This window comes from Mytilus trossulus, chromosome 4 (assembly GCF_036588685.1).
Source record: "Mytilus trossulus isolate FHL-02 chromosome 4, PNRI_Mtr1.1.1.hap1, whole genome shotgun sequence".
NCBI classification, from domain to species: domain Eukaryota; kingdom Metazoa; phylum Mollusca; class Bivalvia; order Mytilida; family Mytilidae; genus Mytilus; species Mytilus trossulus.
In genome coordinates, this window is record NC_086376.1 from 50736884 (window position 1) to 50763243 (window position 26360).

At 31.6% G+C, this 26360-nt stretch overlaps 1 protein-coding gene across 5 annotated transcripts in view; it reads right to left on the reverse strand.

Moving 5' to 3' along the window:
• LOC134715470 (prominin-1-A-like) overlaps window positions 1-26360 on the reverse strand; it is a 103827-nt gene that overhangs the window by 40394 nt on the left and 37073 nt on the right. For all 5 annotated transcript variants that reach the window (XR_010106726.1, XR_010106725.1, XM_063577655.1 and 2 more), the window contains exons 8-18: window positions 25880-26073; window positions 25409-25483; window positions 23357-23420; window positions 22738-22814; window positions 14235-14317; window positions 13103-13255; window positions 11656-11788; window positions 8626-8735; window positions 7286-7370; window positions 5503-5640; window positions 1486-1581 (exon numbers count right to left, since the gene is read on the reverse strand). Coding sequence is in view for 3 of the 5 variants with exons in the window: in XM_063577655.1 (XP_063433725.1) it covers window positions 1486-1581; window positions 5503-5640; window positions 7286-7370; window positions 8626-8735; window positions 11656-11788; window positions 13103-13255; window positions 14235-14317; window positions 22738-22814; window positions 23357-23420; window positions 25409-25483; window positions 25880-26073 (1208 nt within the window). In the remaining 2 variants the exon portion in view is untranslated. The remainder of the gene's footprint in view (window positions 1-1485; window positions 1582-5502; window positions 5641-7285; window positions 7371-8625; window positions 8736-11655; window positions 11789-13102; window positions 13256-14234; window positions 14318-22737; window positions 22815-23356; window positions 23421-25408; window positions 25484-25879; window positions 26074-26360) is intronic.

The window sequence follows — 26360 nt, forward strand, 5'->3', positions numbered from 1 at the left end:
TTATTTTTTACTTCAGAGTTTCAATGTTCCTTTGGTATCTCTTTCGCATCTCATTTGAAGGATCAAATGACTTTTAAAGTATCAAAATAAATCAAATTATTTATTGTTCAAATATGGACTGATCCTTGTTCATCAGAAGTAAACTCTCCTTTTTAAGTTGACCTATCAATTTTCTTTTTTACATTTAACAACACTTAATTCTGTTTCAAGTTTAATTTTAAAATTTCAAGTTTTAGATTTAGATGATACTTGTTAAAATGCCAAAATGAACCACCTTACATAGAGAAAGAAGATTTAATTAATATCATAATAATTTCCAGTAGTTTAAACTAGAGACTCCAAGGAGCCTGTGTCACACTCACTTAATATTTTTGTTTACAATTGATGCATGAAAAAATGCAACCATTATACTTTTGCTTTAGTTTCAGAGATATAATCCAAAAACTGCATTTTACTGCTATGTTCTCTTTTTAGCCATGGCGACCACATTGTTTGGCAGGCAGGGTCATCAGGACATTTTTACCAAGAATGTGTCTGTAGTACATGAATGCCCCAAGAGCACTATCATTTTCTATGTTCAGTGGACCGTGAAATTGGGGTAAAAAATCTAATGTGGCATCGAAATTAGGAAAGATCATATCATAGGGAACATGTAAACTAAGTTTCAAGTTGATTGGACTTCACCTTCATCAAAAACTACCTTGATAAAAAAAAATAACAAAACTTTCTCCTGCAGTGAGGCAATTGGAAAGACAAACGGACAGACAAACAGACCAGAAAACATGGGGCATAAAAATAAATACCCTTAAGATGAATGTTACCAAGTATGGTTGAATTTGTCTAAGTAGTTTAAGTAGTTCAAAAACTGATGAAAAATTGTTAATATCGACTATAAATTGCAATAATTCCTTAAGGGGTCATTTTGTCTTATTTGTGGATGTTACTTTGCTGAACATTATTGCTGCTTACAGTTTATCTCTATCTATAATAATATTTAATATCAGGATAATAATCAAAACCTAGAAAATTTCCTTAAAATTACCAGTTCAGGGGCAGTAATCCAACAATGGGTTGTCTGATTTGTCTGAAATTACAGGGCAGATAGATCTTGACCTGATTAACATCCCCCCCCCCCCCCCCCCCCCCCCTTACTTAGATTTGCTATACATGTTTTGGTTTCAGAGATAAAAGCCAAAATCTACATTTCACCCTTATGTTTTATTTTTATTCATGACAGCTATCTTGGTCCGTGATCTGGGTCATAAGACACATTTTATAAACAAGATACCCAAATGATGATTTGGTTATATTTGGCCAAGTAGTTTCAGAGGAGAAGATTTTCATAAAAGTTAAAGACAACTGACAGCAAGTGATGAGAAATGCTCACCAGGCCCTAGTAAAAATGCATGATCTCACAAACTGACCGTAATTTAACACATATGCACCAAAGGAAGAAATAATTGATAAAAATGTAATCATACTTACACTATATGATGATGGTGTTGATGAAATGTTTGTTGCAAAGTCTCGTAATTGTGATGCAAGCGAGGTCAAATTCATATCCACGGAAACTTGTGCAAGCTGTAACATGTGTAAGGATAAATGTAATTGCATATGTATGGTAATTTTGCTTTGATTCTAATACCAGTAAAAAGGATATTTGAAATATTACTTGGTTAAAGATATGATATAATATATATTTATATTACAACATGTATACATTAAATTGCAGTGGCATAGCTTGCATGTATGCTCAGATGCTCAAGCATCCACATCATTTTGACAAAAAAAATATTAAAAAAGATATGTTCGCAGCAGTTAAACTCTTAAGGTAACCAAATGTAACAAGGGTGATGATATGAGGATAACATTCAATCATTTCTGAAGCAGTATGCATGGTCTTTCATTTAGGATAATTAAGTTTATGTTAAAAAAACAGATGGATAAATTGCAGAAAAGTGTTTGATTTTTTTCGTAAAAAGTCTACGTCGTTGGCTACAGCAAGCACAGAGAAACGGACATGTTTATCTGAAATTGAACCTAGCTTAGCAATGGCTTCTCCATATGACTTGTAACGTTACTACCCCCACCCTTATCCTGATATCGTTTCATGTAACCTTTTATTTCAAATATCTTAAGAGAAATAAAAGCTTCAGAGCAAAAGTCATTGGATAATCCTTCCATTATAATTTATATTTCAAAAGGTCACAACTGGTTAAATCATTTGATTAGAAATTATTTTTGACAATATCAAAAGACAGTGTTGATGATATGAGTTTCATAAAAAAATCTGGCAAGAATTGTACACATGAGAGTACTAACAAGACCAGACAGAAGGAAGGACTTTCTATGTCCCCTGCGACGCGTTAAGTTCCTTCAGTTCCTTTATAATATTTCTAAGTGCTGCTGTAATGGGGCTGTTTTTGAGAAATTCTGCAAGAGGTGGGTCACTCCAGCTCCTATATACAGAAGTGCCACTGTGATGGGCTGTTTCAAGATGTCAAATATAAGATTGAGTGGGGAACTTTTTCATCAAATAATTATGAATTAAATGATGGTAGTGTCGAGAAAACAACAAAATTCTGTTGGAAATATAATTATATGAATTGATGGGTATTTTGATATTAAACAAATATCTAACCAGTGCCTGATTCTGGGGGAGTATATGTGCTTACAAGAAAAATACTGCATTTTCTCCATAAAATGGTTCAAAACTTTTTCGACTCGCTCTGCTAGGCAAAGGCATTCACACCCTGGCTACACCAATGAATTGAATAATTAAGAAGCTGAAAAATGTATGTGTAATATCATCATTGTTTTCCCCTATAAGGCCTAAATTAAAATATTGTTTGTTTGCCCTTTTACGACCCTATGTTTTGAAACAGGGTATAAGGTAGGAAAAATATTTTATTTTTTTTTCCCAAAAAAAATAACTTGACTCGGTATATTTTTTGTCATTGGTAAGCTGGTAGGTATAAAAATTTTATTTTATAGTTACAAAATCTGCATTTAATGTTATTTTTGTCTGCTTTGCTTTTTTGGCAAAAGCAAAAATTGCTAATAAGCTTCTGGGACTATTAATATAATATTCCTAGGAAGTTTTGAAAAAAAAAATATCATGTAGAATGTCAAGTTAATTCATATGCACAGCCACTACTATTTTGTTTTCAAATATCAAAATATAGAGCTGTGCCACATATTTTCAACGTTTATATGCCTGGAACTTTAAAGAGTTTTAACTTGTACTAATATTCTGTACTACCTACCTTATACGCTTACATCTACCTAAAGGTTTTCTGTAAGAGATAACTTTGTCACGATATTGTGCATACTAATGCTAGTAATTCCAAGAACTAATGAGCCCTGAAAATGTGCAATCCTGCTTATTTCTGAATTAAACAGACATACTACATGTACTAATAATGTTCATAAACTGGGTTTGACCAGAAGGAAAATTATCCTCTTTCAGACCTGCCAACTTTTGAAAATCTCTATGGGGGATTTAGCGCGCAACAAGATTTTTAAGGGTTACAATTTTTAGCGACTTTTCTGTGAGCATTGTTTTTTACTCCTAAATAGTATAAGTTCTCTTCTTTTTTCTTTTGATATACTAATGATGAGCTTGTAGGCCTTGATTTCTTCTATTTGCATGATTCTTGTACTATTAAATTATAAAATTGACAAAATAACTGCATGAGGAATAGAGAAAATGGCATTAAAAAATAAAGGATTCAAAGTAGAGACCCCCCTTTCCCCCTCCAAAGACCTTCTCATCTATGAATCTTGACTCAAAACACCTAAAACTACGTGTCCTAAGGTAAGAAGGATGAAGACAGATTTTGATTTAGTCTTACTTATGGTCTTATCAGTATCAATGAGAAAATGGATAAAATTTGTGTTATCTTTCTTTGTATTCAGAGGTCATACATGTGATGGACTGTGAAACTCAGATCAGGAGGTAAAATGATTGATTTTTTAAAATTGATCAGAAAAACTTCAAAATCGGTAAACAATAATTTTTCGGGTATATTTCTTGAAAATCGGGATTTTGACTAATTTTACGATCCCGATATCGAGATTCGGGTTGAGGGGTAAAAATCGGGATGATACCGCAGGTCTGCCTCTTTCCTGGCCTTAGTAGTGTAACTATTGTAAACAACACCTGTCATTAACAAACAAAGGCAAATAATATTTCAAATAAATTTTTATATTACTTTATGTGCTTAAATTTTGCTTTACTTTGTAAGAAAATCTTTTTTATACACACTTAGGAAGGAGTCCCCTGACAATTGAATTATTATAACCATCGTCAAGGTGTTTATTTACAAAAAAATCTTTTCCACTCAAGATTTCTTTAAGGATGTACACCTCTGAGGAGCCAAACATTTCTAGAATTAAACTTTTTTTCTTAACCTGATTTTTAGGTTTATAAGACTTTAACAAAACAATTGGTGAAGAAAAAATCATATGGTGGTGTGCTTCTTTTTTTGCTACGGCCCTTTGAAAATGCCCAATTTTGATGATTTTCTCACTTTTCATTGATTTTTACCTATTTTTGGGCTATTATCATGAAAAAAATCACAGTTCCACAATTAAACTTTTTTTCATACTTTCCATAAAGATGAAGTGGACCAATCTGAATAAATTTAACTTACAAAAACTATAGGTAGGTGTTAATATAAGAAAGTTTTATCATATTTTGATGCTTTTTTGTGTAAAATTTACCATACTGCCAATTTTGTATTTTTATGATTTTTCTCATTTTAAAGAACAAAATGCATATTAATTCAACTTTTTTGTTATAAATGATTGAAAAAATACATATCTAAGAAATTTGAAAAGACCAAAATGAGATGGGATGTATATTATTCTTGTAAAATCATTTTTATATCCCTCACCCATTTTCTCAAAATTTTGACTAAAAATACTGACTTGAATGGTCGTAAAATTTGAAAACTGGATTATTCAAAAACCGTTCATGGTAAATACACATTTTTTTCACAGAGTTATGTTTGATTATAATATTTTTAAAATTCATTGATATTTTCCACCTCTATCATATGTTTTGGAAATGATTTAAGAACGAGATTTCAACGAGACTGAACGAGACTGAAAAGTCAGAAGAATACATCCTTAAGCAGGAATTGAATTTGCAACACAAGAACGAGTAAACCAAATAGAGTTTCAGAATCTCAGATAGTTTTTGTAAATTGATAATATTGTTACATAAATGCAATGAGTAACAAAGATTTCAAAGTGATATAAACCCTATTTGAAATAAATTTGATGATTACACTCCTCTGACCTCATATAATAATATTAATAGTTGTTGTCAAGACATTGCCCATGGCATTGCATCAAAGTAATTTCTGGATGGGACTTAAGAAACAGATATAGTTCATTGCATTTTCTACTTTATCTCCCCTGAAAAATAAGATTTTCATAGCACTTGTCATGAAAGTCATATTTTGAATAGATTTTTGTTTAACTGTCTATTCTCACCTGTTCCCTAAACTCAGTAAAGTTTATATCTGAAGAGGATTTCAAGTCTGTAAGCTGTGCAGTTAAATCAGGTGTCAAAATTTCAAGGGTTGATAGGTCAACATTTATATTATCCAATTGACTGTTAACATCTAATGTCTGAAAAAGTAAATAATTAATATAAAAAATAAAATTGATCATGTTGATGGGAAATACTTCAAGCTGAGACATTCCCAAATGTACCAGTGAGTAAAGAGCAGTTCCTTATTCATCATGTTTATCCATTACACAAAATGAAAATTAATGCTGCAATAATACAGCAGTATTGCAGCAATATTGAAGCAAACAGTTTTGTTTAAGAGGAAGTTGCAGGTACCTGCAAAATTCTCACAATTTTATCACGGGTGTGTACTCAAAACCTTTAATGAAAGTCTTATAAGAATCGCAATTTAGCAATTAGAAATAATTATAGATTATTGTTGGCCTTCTCAACTAGATTGTTTTTTCTCGCTTAATCTGGTTAACCGAAAGAGAGATGTGTCATAGGGGATGTATTTTCAAAGCACACGAAGAAATATACATGTATGCAGAAGAAATGCAGACAGACCGATGATTATTTGTAGTAGATTAATGTAAAATTGAATTTGTTTATTTGTTAGAAACATGATTTGATTACTTTTATGAATAATAATTAATTATCAAATTCACAGTAAAATATCTAAATGTCTTACAAGAAATCATCTTTTATACTGCAATTATAGGCTATGTTTATTTCCTAAACATAATAAAAGTAACAGAGCTATATTAAGTATAATGTCAATTTCATCATGGAACCCTTTCTCAACAATCAGGGGTCAATTAAGGAATTAAGATAAGTTTGACACTTGTGTTACGATTTAAAAGAGCTATCGATGTATTAATTTAAGTTGCAGTATAAAAACAATATTAGGTCAATGTCATAAAAATATAAACTGTTTTATACTTGGTGCAAAACTGGGGAAGGGCTTGGTAGAACCTCACCCTTCCCCAGTTTCTCAGCCTCATACAAAAAAGTTCATATTTTCCTGATATTGACCAGCCTCGTAGTCAACACTTCAGTGTAGACATGAATATCAATTATATGGTCATTTGTATAAATTTCCTGTTACAAAACATTATATATTTTTTTTTTAAAACTAAGGATTTTCTTATCTGAGGAATATTTAAGCCATATTTGGCACAACACTTTTGGAATTTTGGGTCCCGTATGCTTTTCAACTTTGTACTTGTTTGGCTTTATAACTATTTAGATCCGAGCTTCACTGATGAGTCTTATGTAGACGAAGCGCGCGTCTGGCTTTTTAAATTATTACCCTGGTACCTTTGATAACTACTGACCTAATATTTTATATTTCTGTTCACATTTCAGCGAAGTCATCCAATAATGTTTTTTTTTATAGTTCTGGCTAAACTTTTCTGATTGGTGGACACTCTAGCGCATGGATATGGATTAATACACTGCTGCTAAGGACCTCAGAAACTAGCGATAATTTTCATTCTCACTCTACTCATGTGATATGAAAATTATCACATAAAAGTATAACAGGAAATATACAGATAAAAGCGAATTAAATATATAGTATTTGCTACAAAATGAAATATTCATACTCTTTTACCTGTAGTTATATTTACTTGTCATCTGTACATTTCAGATCTGTCATTGCCTTCTTTGTTATATTCTAATGGATTTGAAGGTTACATATTCAATTAAAACCTTAGTCCACCTGGTCACATCAAGATTGAGCATTTTAAATGCAATACATACCCCAGAATAATTTGTCAGAGCTGATATATCTATCATGCTTGACAATTCAAATGCTGAATATGCTGACTTTCCACCTTCACAGTCACTGTAAAGAAGAAGTAAAATTTATTTTTAATTAATAGCTTGCGGTATCAATAATCCCTTTTTCTGTCATTCCCTTATTTTTGATTTTTTTAAAAGGATCTAATATTCTGAACACATATTTCAATGGCTCTCAAAAACATGTTTAAACTTAACAGACACGTTACCTCACTCTGAAACTCTTTACTCAAGGTTTTCTTCTTATAATTTTACCCACTAATGTAGTAGCATAAACAGATGAATTTACTAAACTAGTTATAAAGACCTCCATCACCCCATGATTTACCAACTGCAGCAAAAAATCATGATACAGTAGTTTAAACATGGCAGTCAAAGGTTGTTATAAATGGTCAGGCCCACCTAAAAAGCTGAGCAATTGTGAACATGATTCAGTTATGTTCAGTTACACCTGGATCATGCAGCTTGGTCAATTGATTCCTAAACATATATTTGTATGTTTTTTCGAGTTCTAGAAGAACTTTGTATTCATGTTTTGTATTTCCTAAAATACTTTTAATAAGTATTTATGAATTCTACTGATGCAGTTATAACGTTAAAACGTGCCCTTTTGTAATTTTTATGCCATAAATTGAAAAAGGAATTATTTAAATCCCATTTAAACTGGGTTTTTTTACACCAGAAAACAGGGACGTTCCCTGAAAGCAGGGAATACATGTATCCCACATTTTCCTGACTTGTGTCCAACCTGTTCAAAGACAAAGTAGATAGATTTTAAAGCACGAGTCCGACCATTTTTACTCAAAGTCTTTGAAATTTAATCCTTTAAACAGGAACAGAGGTTAGGCACAAAACAAATAAAGATGAACTCAGCGGGTTGAAAGATACTTCAGTTGGGTTTTTTTATTTAAAAAAAAGATCACCCTTGCACACAAACAAATGGTGTGGCAAAGCATTTTTGTTTGTTTTCCTTGATTCCGAATCATGTAGATGCTTCAGTGTAAAAATACCTTGATTTAAAACGCTCGTTGACAACAGCATCAGAAAGGTATCACCACAACTCAGCACTCGTTGACTACAGCATCAGAAAGATATCACCAATAACCAACATAGCCAAAAAAATTAGTGGACAAGAATGGTCAACAAAATTTTTCAGGTAGCAATGATTTTATGGGTCGGTCAGGGGAGGGGAAACAAACAATATTTTATTTTTGGCCCTGACGAGTAGACAAAACACAATCTGGCTGACTGAATAAATAAAGCTTTTGACAAAGTAATCTGATGCCATGAAAGAATCTTACCTCAAAATTTTCTTCAATGAAAATGAATGGGAGCTGTTCTGAAGAAGAAGCTTTCCAAGCAAGGAACCAGTACCTCCATACATTGATTGATATATGTAAGTGTCCAAAATCTAAGGAAGAAAGCAAATTTTTAATATTTTTATAGCATGCTCTTTTTTTAATCTAAAAAATAGTACTTGAGCAATCACAGCCCAATGTAATAAAACTAGAGGCAAATTTATAAAATATAATTTAACATATGCTAATCTAAACAATAAAACATGTAGCTTTTACATGATACTGAAGTGTGATTGCTGTTAATAGTTGTTGACTTTCAATGATGATCTTATCTTTTTCTTTGCATTTTTGCAAAACTATTAGTCATGATAGCCCTTTCCTCCACAGATTTTTTTTTTACATACTTGATTCGCATAGGATTGTTTCAATAACAAAAAAATCATCAGGTTTAAAGTCTTAAAGCATTGGGAAAACAAATATTTCATCAATGAAATTCCAGTTGTATATTCTCATGAATATCCTTTTTATATTAGATTCAATTTTTTATTAAGTCTGATACAGATTTTTCGTAGGAGAATGTTTTAACTGATGCATTACACAGGCGTCAGTATTGAGGAAAGGGATAGTAAGACAGAGTAAAAATGTTCAGAAGGACTTACTATGGAATGATCGTTTTTATCCCTTTTGTAAATGTTTGCAGAAGAATTTGATAGGGAGTAACAATATATAGCAAACAAAAATTAAACAAGATCTACAAAATCAAAAGTTCACATGCACTAAATTATTTCATACAAGATCATTACTATGTTGTGCAGTATTTTTGCGTGAACCCTTAGGGTTCACGCATATTTATTAGTTAGAAATATGGTCTATGGAGGAATATTCGGAAAATTTCTTTTTGTTCATTCGGAACATTTGTTCTTCTTATCTGTATAAGCTTCCTGCAATTAAGAGCACCTCCATACAGGGTATTTGATATATTTAAAGCATGGTAATACAGAACTTTACACTGATCGTTAACTCACTTTTTTCTTATATCATAATTAAATATATAGTTAAAAATCTTTATAGAAAAAAAACGAAATAGCTTTGCTTACTTATAATTTTTAAAGATTGATAATTATTCAAAACATGGACTCATGTACCTCAGTCTTCCAAAAATTCATAAAATTAATGTAGAAATAATAAATGAGGCATTGCGACCTGGCCAACTAGTATGATACAATGTACATTAATTAATGTTCCTTACGACCGACCGACTGATCATCAATAGATTAGGTGTAACTCTCCCACGAGATGGATCGAGATTGAGAAATAAATTGACCTAATATAAAACCATTATTGAAGAGGCATAAAGTTACTTTTGAACTCTAGATACAACAGATTCCCTTAATACAATAGAGTCACACAAGATAAAAATGGAATGCATTCCTATTGCCTGTGATGTACGTAAATGTACACAAATATGATCATTGTTAATTTAAAGGAAAGGTTATCAATTCTGTAGAGTTAATTGACAAACAAGTATATGCTTTAAAGATTCCCAACAAAAAAGGGTTAACTGCATTTATCAAATTATTTCTAAGAAACAATGAATTTGGGTTTAATGAACAGTTATACAAACAAGTTATCGCGCGATCAGCACGCCCATGGGTGGTATATTTTCACCATTATACACATATCTGCATCAAATTAATGGCAATGTTTTGTACTAAACAACGAAAATCAGACACAATAATAAGCAAAAAAACAAAAAAAGCAGGCTCCTGATTGAGGACAGGTATATTAAGTATATACATGTATAATTAGCAAATTGAATCAGGATCCAAACCCATTTCTAATGTGGAACAGGGTTTTACGCCATTCACAAAACAAATGATTAGCTAGTAGCTTTTGTCTCTTTGAAAGCATAAACATGAAACAAAATAATCGTACAATAACATTTAATTTCACTGCAAATGTTTTCACCTGAATGTCCTTAGTCAGGAATCTCATGTACAATCGCTGTCGCCTGTTTATGTAGTTCATACGCTTTTCTCGTTTCTCGTTTTTATCTAGATTATACTGTAAGTTTTCCCCTTAGAATCGTTTTAAACTAGTAATTTTCGGGCCCTTTATAGCTTGCTGTTCGGTGGGACCCAAGGCTCTGTGTTAAATGCCGTACCTTGACCTATAATGGTTTCAGGCTTTTTATAAATTGTTTCTTGGATGGAGAGTTATCTCATTGGCACTCATTCCACATCTTTCTATATCTATTTAATACGGTTTTATTTTAACAGAAAAGTAAATAAAATGACTGTGGGACTTAGGTGAAAGAAGAACCTAAGAAATAAAGAACCACAGAAGTGTCATCCATTGGTAGTAGTTTGACCTTTCACGTTGGTAAAAAATAAAACAATATTTATCTCCTCACTTTATTTTAAACACTAGCTACTCTCAACATACCCAAATTGTCCTGATTTACAATAAAAAGAAAATAGTATCCTCCACACACATGATTATGAAAACACTGAGATATAATTCACAATTCAGTTAACATAATTTAAAAAAAAGTTCTAAGGTTCACGTATTGACTTTTTTTTTTAAAAAGCAACTTGTTCAACATTCATATGCCTTTAACTACTTAATATTTATATATAATCAGTGTTTTTTAAATTAGACATATCCAATCATGCCAATTGCTTAGTCAAAGCTCAGATTCCTTGTGCAGGTTTGGTTTGGTTTCACCAGCTGTTCATAATTTGTATATATAAGATTCAATTCCACATTATCAAGAGCCAGACGAAAAATTAGTAAAATCATTCCCTTTATAGAAGCTATTAGTAAGACTTGACCAAAGTTCCTAACCATGGTGCCGTGGACAGACAACTGACCAATGGATAAAGATAGTAGAGCAGAACACTAGACAATGCCTTTGAAGTTGGTGACAATGGTAAAAGGTAAAATATCTCATTAGATACACATATAGAAAAATCAAATAGTGAGTCATAAGCTATGTTACCAAAACTACATCATATATTAACATATATTTACTGTTTGGAAATCTGTCAAATCTGGATCTGTTATTGGCTCACAGACAAATCTATGCATTGGCGTACCAAGTATGAATACTATTGTTGTCAAAAGCATCAAGAAAGAGGAAAATATAAAAACAAATCCAACAGCCCTACAATTAACAAAGTAAATTATGTTAAATATCTTTTAAATAATTTGTCTTCAAATTACTGTAATGCATTAAATATATGTCTTATTCACATTCAAAGCAGTAGGCTTATAAAGGCAAAACTCATTTTTTTCTCATCACTTGGCGTCCAGCGTCCGGCTTCCGTCATCGTCGTCCAGTGTTAGCTTTTACAAAAATCTTCTCCTCTGCAACTACAGGGCCAAATCAAACCAACTTTGGCCACAATCATCATTGGGGTATCTAGTTTAAAAAATGACCCACCAAACCAACCAAGATGGCTGCCATGGCTATAAATAGAACATAGGGGTAAAATGCAGTTTTTGGCTTAGAACTCAAAAAACAAAGCATTTCTGACAGTAAAATTATTTATCAGGTTAAGATCTATCTACCCTGAAATTTTCAGATGAATCCGACAATCCGTTGTTGGGGTGCTGCCCCTGAATTGGTAATTTTAGGGAAATTTGGCTGTTTTTGGTTATTATCTTGAATATTATTATCTTGGTTGGTTTGACGGGTCACGCCACACATTTTTTTAAACTAAATACCCCAATGATGATTGTGGCCAAGTTTGGTTAAGTTTGGCCCAGTAGTTTCAGAGGAGAAGATTTTTGTAAAAGTTAACGACGACAGACGCCAAGTGATGAGAAAAGCTCATTGGCCCTTAAGGCCAGGTGAGCTAAAAAATGAACAATTATATAATAACCCCCTTACTTTATTTTTAACTAAAAGCAGAGGTCTAGTCAGGATCTTAAACTATCAAAAAATATACACCAGATGTAGGCATACTTTGGTCATCATTTGATTATGGCTGGAACACAATGAACTAGTCCAAGATAAGGGTTGACATTTTATTTTTAAGTGCTGCTGAAGGATTGGAGCTCCCCCCAAAAAAGGATCTAGAAATAGTCTGCAGCTGCAAGATGAACAACTTGACCATCCCGATTTGCTTCATAACTGATGACTATAATTAAATTGAATTATAAAAAAAAAAAAAAAATGTTTATAAAATGTGCGAGTAAATGTCAGTACATAATTTGGACTTCCTGTATTAATCATTTTAATATTTTCATAGAAAAAAATTGTTTTTCAATTTTTTATTAATAAATATTTCAACTGTGCTTGGCGTGAAATTGATAATAAGAAGGTGCATGTCTGTTTATTGAACAAAAATTGATCTACTCATACATGCATATTCATGAGAGAGAAAAAAATCATTAACCTACATTCCCTATCCTTATATTTGCAGGGTAAGATGATATAATCATGGAAATCATTGGACATATTTTAATGACTTACGCCATAAACATATTTCCACCACATGAAGAAAGACATGAACGTTCTGTTGGATCTACATCTGGGCTGTGTCCACATACAGCAAACATGAGTCCAATAAGGAGCAACAATACTATTAGCAATATGACAGAGGCTAGACCAATACCACCATACCATCTGTAAAACAATTAAATATTTGATGAATGTGTTCCCTTATCAATTTCTTTCTTTTTAAACAACAACATAGGCACCTACTAAGAAATCAATATTAACCAAACGGTCAATTGTAGGTGCAAATTACATCTAGATCTTTATTGACAAAAAGAAATGAAACTCTACTACAGGAATCATTTGCACATACCTGAAGAAAAACAGTTATCTTCTCTAAGATGAAAATATATGTATTAACTCACACAAATGGGAATTACAACGACAGAGAATTAGAAATTGTGAACTCCTATGTATACCTCGGTGTATTGCTCCACTATAATGGAAAATTTTTACAAACTCAAAAACATTTATCTCAACAAGGATCAAGAGCTTTATCTTTACTAATAAATTCATTGAAACAAATATATGTGACTTACTGAACAACAAATTTTTCTATTTGATAGTATGGTTGGATCCGTTTTAAGTTATGGGTCTGAAATATGGGGTTTTCATCATGCTGGTGATATAGAGCTTATAGATAATAAATTTTGTAGATTTATTTTGAAACTTGGTAAAAAAGTCCCTACAATTTTTTTATATGGTGAACTTGGGCACTTGCTATTGCATATTTTGAGAAAATATAAATTTTAAAATCCTGAAATATTGGATTCATATTGTAACTAATAAACCTCATATTGTGTATGAAGTTTATAAACTTTTGTACAAAGATTAAAGACTGATTTTCAAAAGCAATAATTTGCATCTCTGTCCCTTAGTTTTGAGAAAGAATTCGCAAATAACAATTTCACCACATATGTGGTATGTATGACTCATTGGTATACAGCCTCCATTGTGTGTGTTATGTGAACATTTCTTCTTGAATTAACTCTTATTCTTGGAATAGAAAAACAGCTACAATCATAAGAGAATTGTCATTACAATATATTATTGCTGAAGTATAGCTATTTGCAATGATGTTGCAATTTTAGAAGCAAACTAATCTTACCTATATTGATCAAAGTCTACTGCATATTTTGTAAAGTTTGTTAGCATATCTTTGTATGTTTTGATGCTGAAACTTCCAGTTGTCTGAAAATTAGAAAATGAATGGAGTTATGGTGATATGAACTATGAAAATTTCTATTATAATTTTCAAGATAATTAATAGGCAAAAAAAAAATCTTCATTAACGGACAATAACATCAAAAAGATCTCATCTGAAGATTTTAATGTTCAACTCATTTGAAGATTCTGTCTTGCTCATCCTGTTTGCCTTATATAAGTTTCGTTGTATTATAGTTTTGCAGCTTAAAGACGAAAATGAAAACTTTTGAGTTATAGTGAGAAAATTGGAAAATCCTCCCCCTCCTTACCTTTAATGGACATATAAAGAAAAAAATAGATGTGTCAAAGCGACACAAATGGCCCCATCTCAAACAGTTGATAAATCGGCAATTTCAATAACACATGTAGACACAAACATGATGGAAGTCTCACATATAAAAAATCAGCTCAAAATCTGGAGGCATATAGAAACAAGAGGCTCTCAAGAGCCTGATTCGCTCACCTGAAACGTTTGCTTAAACCTTTCACAATTATTATTTTTGCTTTAAAATGCCATTTAAATGTTGATCATATTGATTATTTGTAGATCTAACTTTGCCAAACATTTCTGCTGTTTACAGTTTATCTTTATATTCAATAATATTCAAGATAATAACCAAAAACTGCAAAATTTCCTTAAAATTACCAATTTAGTGGCAGCAACCCAACAATGGATTGTTAGATTCGTCTGAAAATTTCAGGGCTGATAGATCATGACCTATTGAACATTTTTAACTATGAAAAATTAGCTTTTAATGCTTTAGTTTTTGAGATATAAGCCAAAAACTGCATTTGACCCCTATGTTCTATTTTTAGCCGTAGCGGCCATGTTTGTTGATGGATCAAAACTTCGGATACAATTTAGAAAGTAGATACACCAATGAACATTCAGTTAAAGTTTGAGAGTATTTGGCCCAGTTGTTTCAGAGGAGAAGATCTTTTTAAATTTAAGCAAGTTTGATGAACAAATAGAGCAAATTTGTCTTTAAAGGGCAATAACTCCTTAAGCGGTCAATTGACAATATTGGTCATGTTAACTTTTTTGTAGATCTTACTTTGCTGAACATTTTTGCTGTTTACAGTTTATCTTTATCTTCAATAATATTCAAGATAATAAACCAAAACTGCAAAATTTCCTTAAAATTACCAATTAAGTGGCAGCAACTCAACAATGGATTGTTAGATTCATCTGAAAATTTCAGGGCTGATAGATCTTGACCTAATGAGTATTTTTACCCCATTTCAGATTTGCTCTAAATGCTTTCGTTTTTGAGATATAAGCCAAAAACTGCATTTGACCCCTATGTTCTATTTTTAGCCATGGCGACCATGTTTGTTGATGGATCAAAACTTTGGATACAATTTATAAACTAGATACCCTAAGGAACATTCAGTTAAAGTTTGGAAGTATTTGGCCAAGTAGTTTCAGAGAAGATTCTTGAAATAGTTTACGACGACGACAGACGACGACGGACGCCAAGTGATGGCATAAGCTCACATGGCTATGCCAGGTGAGCTAAAAAAGTGCGTTTAACTGTGATTTTCAACAATTTTTAAAGTCTTAAACCCTCAATTTTGGCAAAAATAAGCAGCGTGGAAAGACAATTAAACTTGATCTGTAACTCATCATGGGTAACTCATAAACCAAAAATCAATATCTGAAAGCATTTAGAAAAAAAGTATTGATTTGGTCCAGTTGAAAAAGGTCAAAAATTAGTATTTTGGAAGCTGTCAAAAGATTTGAAGACCCCCTTTACATAAAATTGTCCATATTTGAGTAAGAGCTGATGAAGTTTTCTATAATTTTGATATAATTTGTCCCAAAAGTAGTAAAACACACTGTAAAAATATTATTGAGAAAGCGCAGGTGGAATTTTTTTTATTTCCATTTAGTGTCCAAAAGAAATGCACTAAGAAATAACTGTGTACTCTGACCAGTATCAACATATTAAAATTTGAAAAGCTTAGGTTGAATGGTTCATGAGTAAATGCAACAATATGAATGGTAACGCCATTTTTGATCTTTCAAGAATCATAAATCCTGAACGGTAAAAGTCAAAATCAACATTATTGAACTTGACCTCCATTTTGTCATCAGTAACAACATATAAAAACTTGAAACGCTTTGGTTGAACAGTTCATGAGTAAATGCATGGACACGACTGGAAACCCCATTTTTCAATCTTTCAAGAACCATAACTCCTTAACGGTAAAAGTAAAATTGTCATTTTTGAACTTGACTTTCATTTTGTTGTCAGTAACAATTAAAATTTTAAAAGCTTTGGTTGAACGGTTCATGAGTAATTGAACGAACAACATTTGGTTGCCACCGCCCGACCCCCGTACATCCCCAAATCAATAACCGACATTTTTGTCACAAAAATCCTGTTAAAAATCAGTACAATATCTGAAGGCATTTAGAAAACAAGAATGTGTCCATAGTACACGGATGCCCCACTCGCACTATCATTTTACATGTTCACTGGACCATGAAATTGGGATCAATACTTTAATTTGGCATTAAAATTAGAAAGATCATATCATAGTTAACATGTGTACTAAGTTTCAAGTTGATTGGACTTCAACTTCATCAAAAACTACCTTGACCAAAAACTTTAACCTGAGTCCTGAGCTTCACACTATCTTTTTCTTTGTTCAGTGGACCATGACATTGGGGTCAATACTTTAATTTGACATTAAAATTAGAAAGATCATATCATAGGGAACATGTGTACTAAGTTTCAAATTGATTAGACTTCAACTTCATCAAAAACTACCTCGACCAAAAACTTTAACCTGAAGCGGGACGAACGAACGGACGAACAGAGGCACAGACCAGAGAACATAATGCCCCTCTACTATCGTAGGTGGGGCATAAAAACTCTGTATAATGGTTTGTTGCGGAATGACAGAATTACAGAACTACGGAATGACGGAATTATGGACAAGGGTTAAACTAATATGGTATATATACTTCGTTGAGGGGCCATAAAAAAACAAATAGTAGATATCTGACAGATTCTAAAAAATGTTTTACAATTTAACAGCACCAAGCAGCTTACTATTATAAATTAATTCTGATCAGTATTGCTAAGTAAAGTGTGACTGAAATCTTTTTTGGGATGAACAGACGGACTAGGGGAAATATAAAAGCAATCAGTCTTCAGTAATAACATACCATGACAAAAGAGGAACAATAAACCATTGATTTTTTTAAGTTGCCTGATGTTTAAATTGAGTTTTATAAAGTTGTATTATTTTCTATTAATGAAAGCTACATCTTTTCAGTGAGTAATTTCCATGTTAAAAAATATAGCTATAGTCCACTCAAACTAAGTTTTAACCTCAAACTAATAGCAACAGAAAATGTTTTAGTTCTAATCTATAGCTCTAAATATACACAGAAAAAAGTCCCATTAAATCTAACTTGAGGAAAAATCAAATTTCTAATTCCCTATGGAAATTTAACATTGGAAGGGAGATAACTCTGCAAAAATGAGTCTTTTTTATCAGTTTTTGGTTGATTGCCTTTAAATTTATGTAAAGTAAGATGTTTGGATGGGGTTATAAGTTCGTATTTGATTATATTATATAATCCTCTGCTCAGGAAATGTACGAAACCAAAGTGTTGCAAGGATTTTTTTATTTTTTTTGGTGCATTTCAATTAAGAAATTGCAAATATGTGTCTTTGTGACCATATTGAAAAAATAATGCAATAATTTGGTATTGTTTATATCTGTATATTATATTTTTTCAGCATCTTACTTCCTTAAAGAAGCTTTTAACCACAAAAAGAAGAATATATGCTTAATCATTTTTACTAAATTTGAGATTCTTTTCCGTGACATGTTGAAAAAATTTAATAGATGGTCAACTAATCAATTACGAAATCTAGATTGTAGCTTAATAAAAGATATGAAAACACCTATAGGTTGCATTTCTGTAAATATTGACAATGCAAAGGAACTCATTTTACGGCTAAAACTGTACCACTTTTACTATGAAGTTTTGAAAAAAATCTGATCCTAGAATTGAAAGTTCATAATGCAGCACAATTTTTTTCAAAGGTCAAAATATAGGGCTGTGCCGCATATTTTCAACATTTATAATCCCTGAACTTTTCAGAGTTTAAACTAACACTTATTTTCTTAACTACCCCTACCTCGAATGAAAGGTTGCCACAGATTTCAATGTAAACAATATGCACATGTAAATTTACTGGTTACATTCCCAAGTTATGTCTCTGTGAGATGGAACACAGAGAGCATAACTGGGAACCAGTATGCAAACAAAATTAATTTTCTATGAATATTCAAGATCTCCCCAAAAGAGGCGTGTTTTGAGAAACAGCTGTATTAACAAAGTGCAACAGATAGAGTTGTTTGTTATACTCTATATAAGCATACCTGTCAACTGACCCGTATTCTGCGGGTGTGACCCGAGATTTTCACAATTCTGAGGGATCACCCGGGACACCCGCCGGGTCATTGAAATCACCCGGGAATTCCAAAAATGACCCGATTTCACCCGTATTTCTTAGCCTTGAGTTTGATTTCATAAGTAATATTCCTTTGAAATACCAGCAAATTCGTAATTATTCCATGAACAGGAAGTTCATCTAGCTATGTAAACTGTCAAATTAAGTGACCCATTGAGTGCATGGCTTCACTTGACAGCATTGGTGTCAAACACACTGTTAATTAACACCAATTACCAATTAGCTTTAGGTCGTAAATCAGACCTGCCAACTTTTGAAAGTCTCCATGGGGGATTTAGCGCGCGACAAGATTTTTAAGGGTTACAGTTTTAGCGACTTTTCTGTGAACATTGTTTTTTACTCCTAAAATAGTCTAAGTTCTCTTCTTTTTTATTTAGGTATTCTAATGATGAGCCTTTAGGCCTTGATTTCTTTTATTTGCATGATTCTTGTACTATTAAATTATAAAATTGACAAAATAACTGAGGAATAGAGAAAATGGCATTAAAAATAAAGTATTCAAAGTAGAGACCCCCTTTTCCCCCCTCCAAAGACCTTCTCATCTATGAACCTTGACTCAAAACACCTAAAACTACATGTCCTAAAGTTAGAAGGATGAAGACAGATTTTGATTTAGTCTTACTCATGGTCTTATCAGTATCTATGAGAAAATGGATACAATTTGAGTTATCTTTCTTTGTATTCAGAGGTGCTCTTACCGGCGGAGGCTTATACAGTAACACAGTAGAAGTGTATACAAAATGGCGTCGATTTTAAATCAACAGACACACGATGTCTGGTTCAAAAATTAAACAGATTTCAAGATAAACAATGTTTTCTTTAGAGTTCTTTACTGTTCTCATCTTCAAATTAATTATGATTTTGCTGTGGAACTACGGCAAATGTTGCAAATTGCGCTTGTATGATAAATTGATTAAAATTGAAAGGCTGTTTGACCAAATTTGTGTAAACAAATTAATTTTGAGGACCATTACGACCCATTAGGTAATCTGATTACATTCAACCACTAATTATGACACCTGTTGTGACTGTTGATTAGCGTAGGGTCATTAAATTGTCATAATATGTCCCCCAGGTAAAATGATTGATTTTTTAAATTGATCAGAAAAACTTCAAAATCGGTAATCAATAATTTTTTCGGGTAAATTTGTTGAAAATCGGGATTTTGACTAATTTTACAATCCCGATATCGGGATTCGGGTTGAGGGGTAAAAATCGGGATGATACCGCGAAAATCGGGATAGTTGGCAGGTCTGCGTAAATAAATTGCACTTGGTTTACAAAGATATTTCAATTAGAGTTAGAGTTACTTCCCCTTATTTGTCACCATTCAAAATTATTCCTTATATTTATGTTTTATGGGTAAAAAAGGTTAAATCATACAAAATATAAAATTCAAATACATCTTGAAAAATAACTTTCCATTATTTTAATACCTTAATACAATTTTGAAAAAAAAGTTGAAAATTATTTTTTACATTTACACTGCTTTAACTGTATTACTATATTTTATCATACTCTAATTTCCTCATTGTATTCGGGATAGTATGTTTAATAGGAAGACTACACAGCCAGTAGTGTCAAACGAATTTAAAATTACATTTGAAAAATTAAATTCTAGTATTTGATAATTATAAAAAGTAAGGAACATAAGACTGTGTTACACAAAATTATAAAAATCATTAAAAGCTAGTGCAATGAAAAAATAATTAATAAGATTTAAAATGACTTAACCAAGTCAACATGTTCTGGTATCTTCCATATACCTTATAAGAAAATGTACCATAAATACTGAAATTCAGCTCGAAAAAGTTTGTATGCGTTATGACCTGAGATTTGAGTCTTCAATGCAGGTCATGACCTGCATTTTCATCGTCACAGGTTGACAGGTATGATAGAAAGCTAAAATATCAAGAATCAATGCATTCTGTTGAATAAAAGCTGTAAAGTTATAATTTTATATCAATAATTTATTGATATTTCTGCCTTTTTTGCAGAGTTATCTCCCTTTTCAACGCAAATGTCCATAGGGAATTTTAAATAGTGATTTTTTTAGTCTTCCTCAAGTAAGATTTATGGGACTTTTTTCTGTTTATATTTGGGATATACAGTCAAACCTGATTAAACCGGACCCTGAAAAAACCAATTTCCTGTCCATTCAGGCCGAAAATGAAAGTCCCATATTTTTGCCTTCAAAGTCTTTGTTAAAATACCCTTTGTAAACCGGACCCTGTGTATTCCGAATTCTGGTCTAATTATGAAGTCCCAATACTCTTAATTACATTAATTATTACCTGTCAAAACCGGTTTGTCTAATTAATTTCAATGATCGATATGCAATCAAAACATATTTGATAATCAATTAGTCAGGTGTCAATCTGTGAATCTACAATCGTACAGAAGTGAGCTGTATTATTTATTAAAACATTATATACGTGTCAATTAAAGGAAAAGACACACCGAATATATCTCGGATTGAACTTACGTTTTAACTTGGATAAACATTTTAAAATCGCGGAGTATAAAATTCACATAGCGATTTCTAAATCCTGGGTTCCTTGTTGTGATGTTCTAAACAAATGACCTTGATAATGAAAATCACCCGGATGACAACAATCAATGGATATTGTACACTGAACGACAACGTTTGGAAAGTGATTAAATTACGTTTGATAATATTCTGGCTTTTTAATCGGCCATTCCAACATTTCAAATTATTCATCATGGGAGTAAATCGAAACTCTCGTCAAACCATCCAAACAACGCGAGCATTATGACGCAAATGCAAACAATGAAAAACAAAGAGAAAGTATTTTAATTTATTAGATATAATTTACAATCAACGAGAAATTTTACATGCAAAATGTTGGACGTCACAAGTCATTAACTTCCGGTCAAAACGGAAACCTGAATAAACCGGCTCACTGTCCAAACCGGCCCTTTTTCATAGTCCTGTAGCCGGCCGGTTTATACAGGTTTTACTGTAATGCTTAAGATTAAAATTTAAAATCTTCTGTTGCAATTATGTTAAGGTTAGGGTCAAATGTATGCTAGATTGACTGGACTACTAGGAACTATATTCTTACATCTTAGTTCACTAGTGACTACAGAGAGTTTTGAAATATAATTAACTTTTTAAGGTGGTATGGATGTCTAAAAAAAATGTTCATACTTTGCCAAAACTTAGTATCTATTGATATATGTTCAAAAATATAATAAGAATGATAGGTCACCGCGCATTTTCTCAAGCTACAGGTGGTGACAAAATGACACATTTTGTATGGATTATACAGGAAAAAACACCATTTTGTAATTAGAAACTTAACAAAATGATAGAATTGTAAAATAAATGAGGGTAAGATAGCTTTCATACAATGCTTTGAAAAATCAAAAGAAAAGATAGGGTCACCGTGAGTTTTTTCCGGCTAAAATACAAAATAGAAAAATTCCATGTACAATCTTTCAGATAATGCACTGTTTTAGAGTACCTCCCCTTAAAATGCCAATTTGAAAACATTTAAAAACAACCAAAAATTATCAACACTTGTAAAAATATTAATATTTATAAGTTATATTTTTATAAATAAGTTCTTTTAAATGATAATTCACATTAAATATTTACATTCCTGGATTTAATTTTGCTAACTTAATAGAAAATCTTGACCTTAGATTCTCTGTTTTTTACAATCCAAGATGGCGGAAGACACCCATACCACCTTAAAACATTTATCTGTGACATCATTTTTCTCTTTGTTGATTAGCTTAAACTTTTATTTATTTACATTAAAAAATTACTTTAAACTTTTAAAATTATCTAACATTGAGGTCATCAGCTAACACTACACTCAAGTCCTATAGCATAATCTCTGAAGTTTAACGAATGAAATCAGTTCTTGAATTACTCACATCGTTTTTAAAACTGTCTGCCTGATCAATAATTGGTTGAATTTGGTCTGATAGATCATTTACTGTATTCTTTATATCTGAAAGGAAAACTATGACTAAAATAAAAATTCAAAATACATAAAACATGATAAAGGAGATTGTCCGGTAAGAGACAATAATGGCATAAAATTTGAAGTACATCTATTATAAAACCTTTGACAATTTTTAAACACTTAAGCATCTTCTATAGTTTATTTAATTAGTTTTTGTAAAAGATTTAAACTAATTTGGTTATCACAGATGCCTTAATTAAGGCTTATACATGTATATGAAAATTTAATCAAATTTGCCGCAAAACATCCATTTTCAGATAATTTGAATCTGAGATGAAAGTAGCCACATTCGTGTTCAGTCTCAACCTTCATATATGTTATGTATCATCATCAAATAACCGTCTAAAATCTAATGCAAATGCAGAAATTGTGAAGATTTCAGTAATTTTCAAAAAAGATTTTACTTATAATAATCCACAAAATGTAAATTTGTGTACTAATGTGAAGTTAAATTAACACATGTTTATAAGTTATTCTATTCTTTAATATTGGCAGCAGAAATATAACTTATGTATAAGAAAACAAACCTGCCACCACTGTTGCTGTCTCATTTTCAACAGTCCATGGAATGTCTTCAAATCCTTGCTTAGCCTTATGTAAAATATATAACATGACATTGATTTCAGATAAAAGACTAAAAATGTGGGAGCTAATGCTTGTTGATATAGGAAAATGATGTGATACTCAATAAAACAAATTCAACCAAAGCAAGATAGCACTAGAAAAAGCATTTTCCAAAATGTATATGCTTGTTGTAAAATAAGTACAAAATTAATTTGGTTAATATCACAAGTCACAAATTAACTTTATATCAAATATAAGCAGTAAAACAATAATCAATTGTGTTAATTCTATTTTACCTGTAAACATTATAAAATATGATCAATCTACTGACACTCGATAATCAAAGGAACTTGGAAACATAAATCTGATTTCATTTATCATATTGAAATTTCTAGCATCTGTTTATTGTCTCAGACTGGAATACCTTCATTTTCAATACCAGAGGAATGTCCTGTTTGTGTCATCAAAATCATTATAATTCAAATATGATGTTTTAAACAAATCAGTATTACCAAGGACTTATATATACGTCCCTGATATTACCAAGTTCTGCAATTACCATTCACAGTCATATAATCAGCCCCCCCTCCATTTTTTTGCCAAAAAAATCATGAAATAGAAATTAGAAGATGTGGTATGAGTGCAAATGAGACAACTCTCTATCCAAGTCACAATTTGTATAAGTAATCCATTCTAATGTCAAAGTATGGCCTTCAACACAGAACCTTACTGACCTTAATAAAACACTTTAATACTGACTGGATATTCATGGAATAGTAAGTTTATTGTTCCCTGAGGTGCCCTGAGGCATAGCCAAGGACAAAAGTTGTATTCCGGGGGACAATAAACTTACTATTCTATGAATATCCAGTCAGTAAGTGTTTTATTATATTGAAAACTTCAACAGACAAAAATTGGCAGGGATAAATCAACTATCAACTGAATTGCAAATTTCTGTTATTTAAGAAATAATTCCTTCATGTCATGCTCTATGCTCATTTTAACATGGGTAGGCATTATATTTGTCGATATTTTACACTGAGCATTAGTGAGGTGTAAAATGTGGTCAAATATAATGCCTACCCATGTTAAAATAAGCATAGAGCAGGACATGAAGGAATTATTTTGATTCTAATAGGACAAATGCAGTATTTTTATAGGTCGAAGCGTAAGAAAATACTGTAAAAACGTTTGGCTTTTCCCGTTTCGTCCCCGAGGAGTCTGTGCATTACAATTCATATTTGATGAGTTGAAAAACCCCGAGCAGGGTAAATATATGTTGTTTTATAAAAAAAATATATAATAAAAGTTTATGCTAGCTGCTTAAATGTATACATTTTAAAGGATAACGATGGAAATAACGTTAATATACACAGTAAGTTTATATACACAGTAAGTTCGTGCGCATGTGTCAAACATATTTTTTATGCTCATTAGAACACGGCTTTGTCTACAAAGCGTAATAAGGACGTCATATTAGAATTCACTTTTTGATATCATCAACTCAGAAAATATTGCAAGGTTTTTATTAATGTCAATAATGAGACTGGGTGAGTAGTGCAAAAATAAAAACTTTTATTTTGATGACTAAAATAGATCTGTATGCAGATTTTATTCAAAATCACAACAATTTAACTCACTTTTGTCTATTCTTGTAAAATCACAATTGTGAATACATGACATAATTTGTGAATTTACAGTAATAATTATAATGATGATGTTCTGTCACTCAATAACTCACATTTCTATGAGTGCTGACATTTGGTATAAGTCAGTGAAATTGAAATTAAAGACACTACAAAAATAAGCAGAAGTAACACCTTTTGCTAACCTAGTTGACAGATCCTTTTGAGGTTTGTTGGATTCCCTAAATTCCTGTTTGTTTCCTTGATTTGATTCTTTCATAAATCGATAATGAGTTTTATAGAGTAGAATATGGATAAGAGTAAAGACATTAGCAAGCATACCATATATGAATTGTTTTTATAATTATCTATACATATAGATATACTTACATCAACAACAATTCCTGTCAAATTCTGTGCTTGCACTGAAGAGATTTTATTTATCTGGTCAGAAATATCTGGAAACTAAACAAATAAGGTGAAAGTTCATTAACAAGGGATATCCAAATATATAATGCTTAAAAATCTACCATACAACAAGTTTAAGCAAAACAGACCAAAACACAAAACTTAACACTGAGCAATGAACTGTGAAAATGAGGTCAAGGTCAAATAAAACCTGAAATTAACTTGAACATCATATAAGGTGTATATAAAGCTTTTAAGAATTTAGCTAACAGCGCAGCTGTAGCAGCTAGCTGTCGCTGGATCATTATCCCTAAGTCAAGCTTTCAAATTCCCAAACTTCATGAGGAAATCATGTATCGCACTGGCATTAAGTCATAGCCCAGGTATTTTTTATGACTTTTTTAAAGCTAGTTTGAAGCATATTTACATTGAACTTCAAAAGAAAATACCTACAGCATTAGCATCTATTGTAACATTTAACTCTGATACATCTGGAGCTCCAGTACAATAAGTACTACATCCAGTTATATCAGTTCTGATATCCGTCCCCAGTTGATTTACAGCCGATTCCAATGTTGTTGCATTACTTTGTAGATGGGATATACTTATATTCAGATCAATTAGTGCTAATGCAATGGTATCCACTTCTACAAAAATATGAAAAGAAATAACTATATATTTAAAATAACTATATATTTTTTCAAAGTAGCAGTTTTCTATACCTGATTTCAAACATATCTCAAGAGTCAGGAGGAATTCATTTTAATGGCAAATACAGTCATCACTCATAATTTCTTAAGAATATCATACATCACCATTGTCATCCGTCAATTAATCAATGGTCAACTAGACCTTTTGCAGAATCAGGGAGACAAAGTATGTAAATTTTCATATCTTTTTAAAATATGGCAGCTAATTGATAGAAACTTATTAA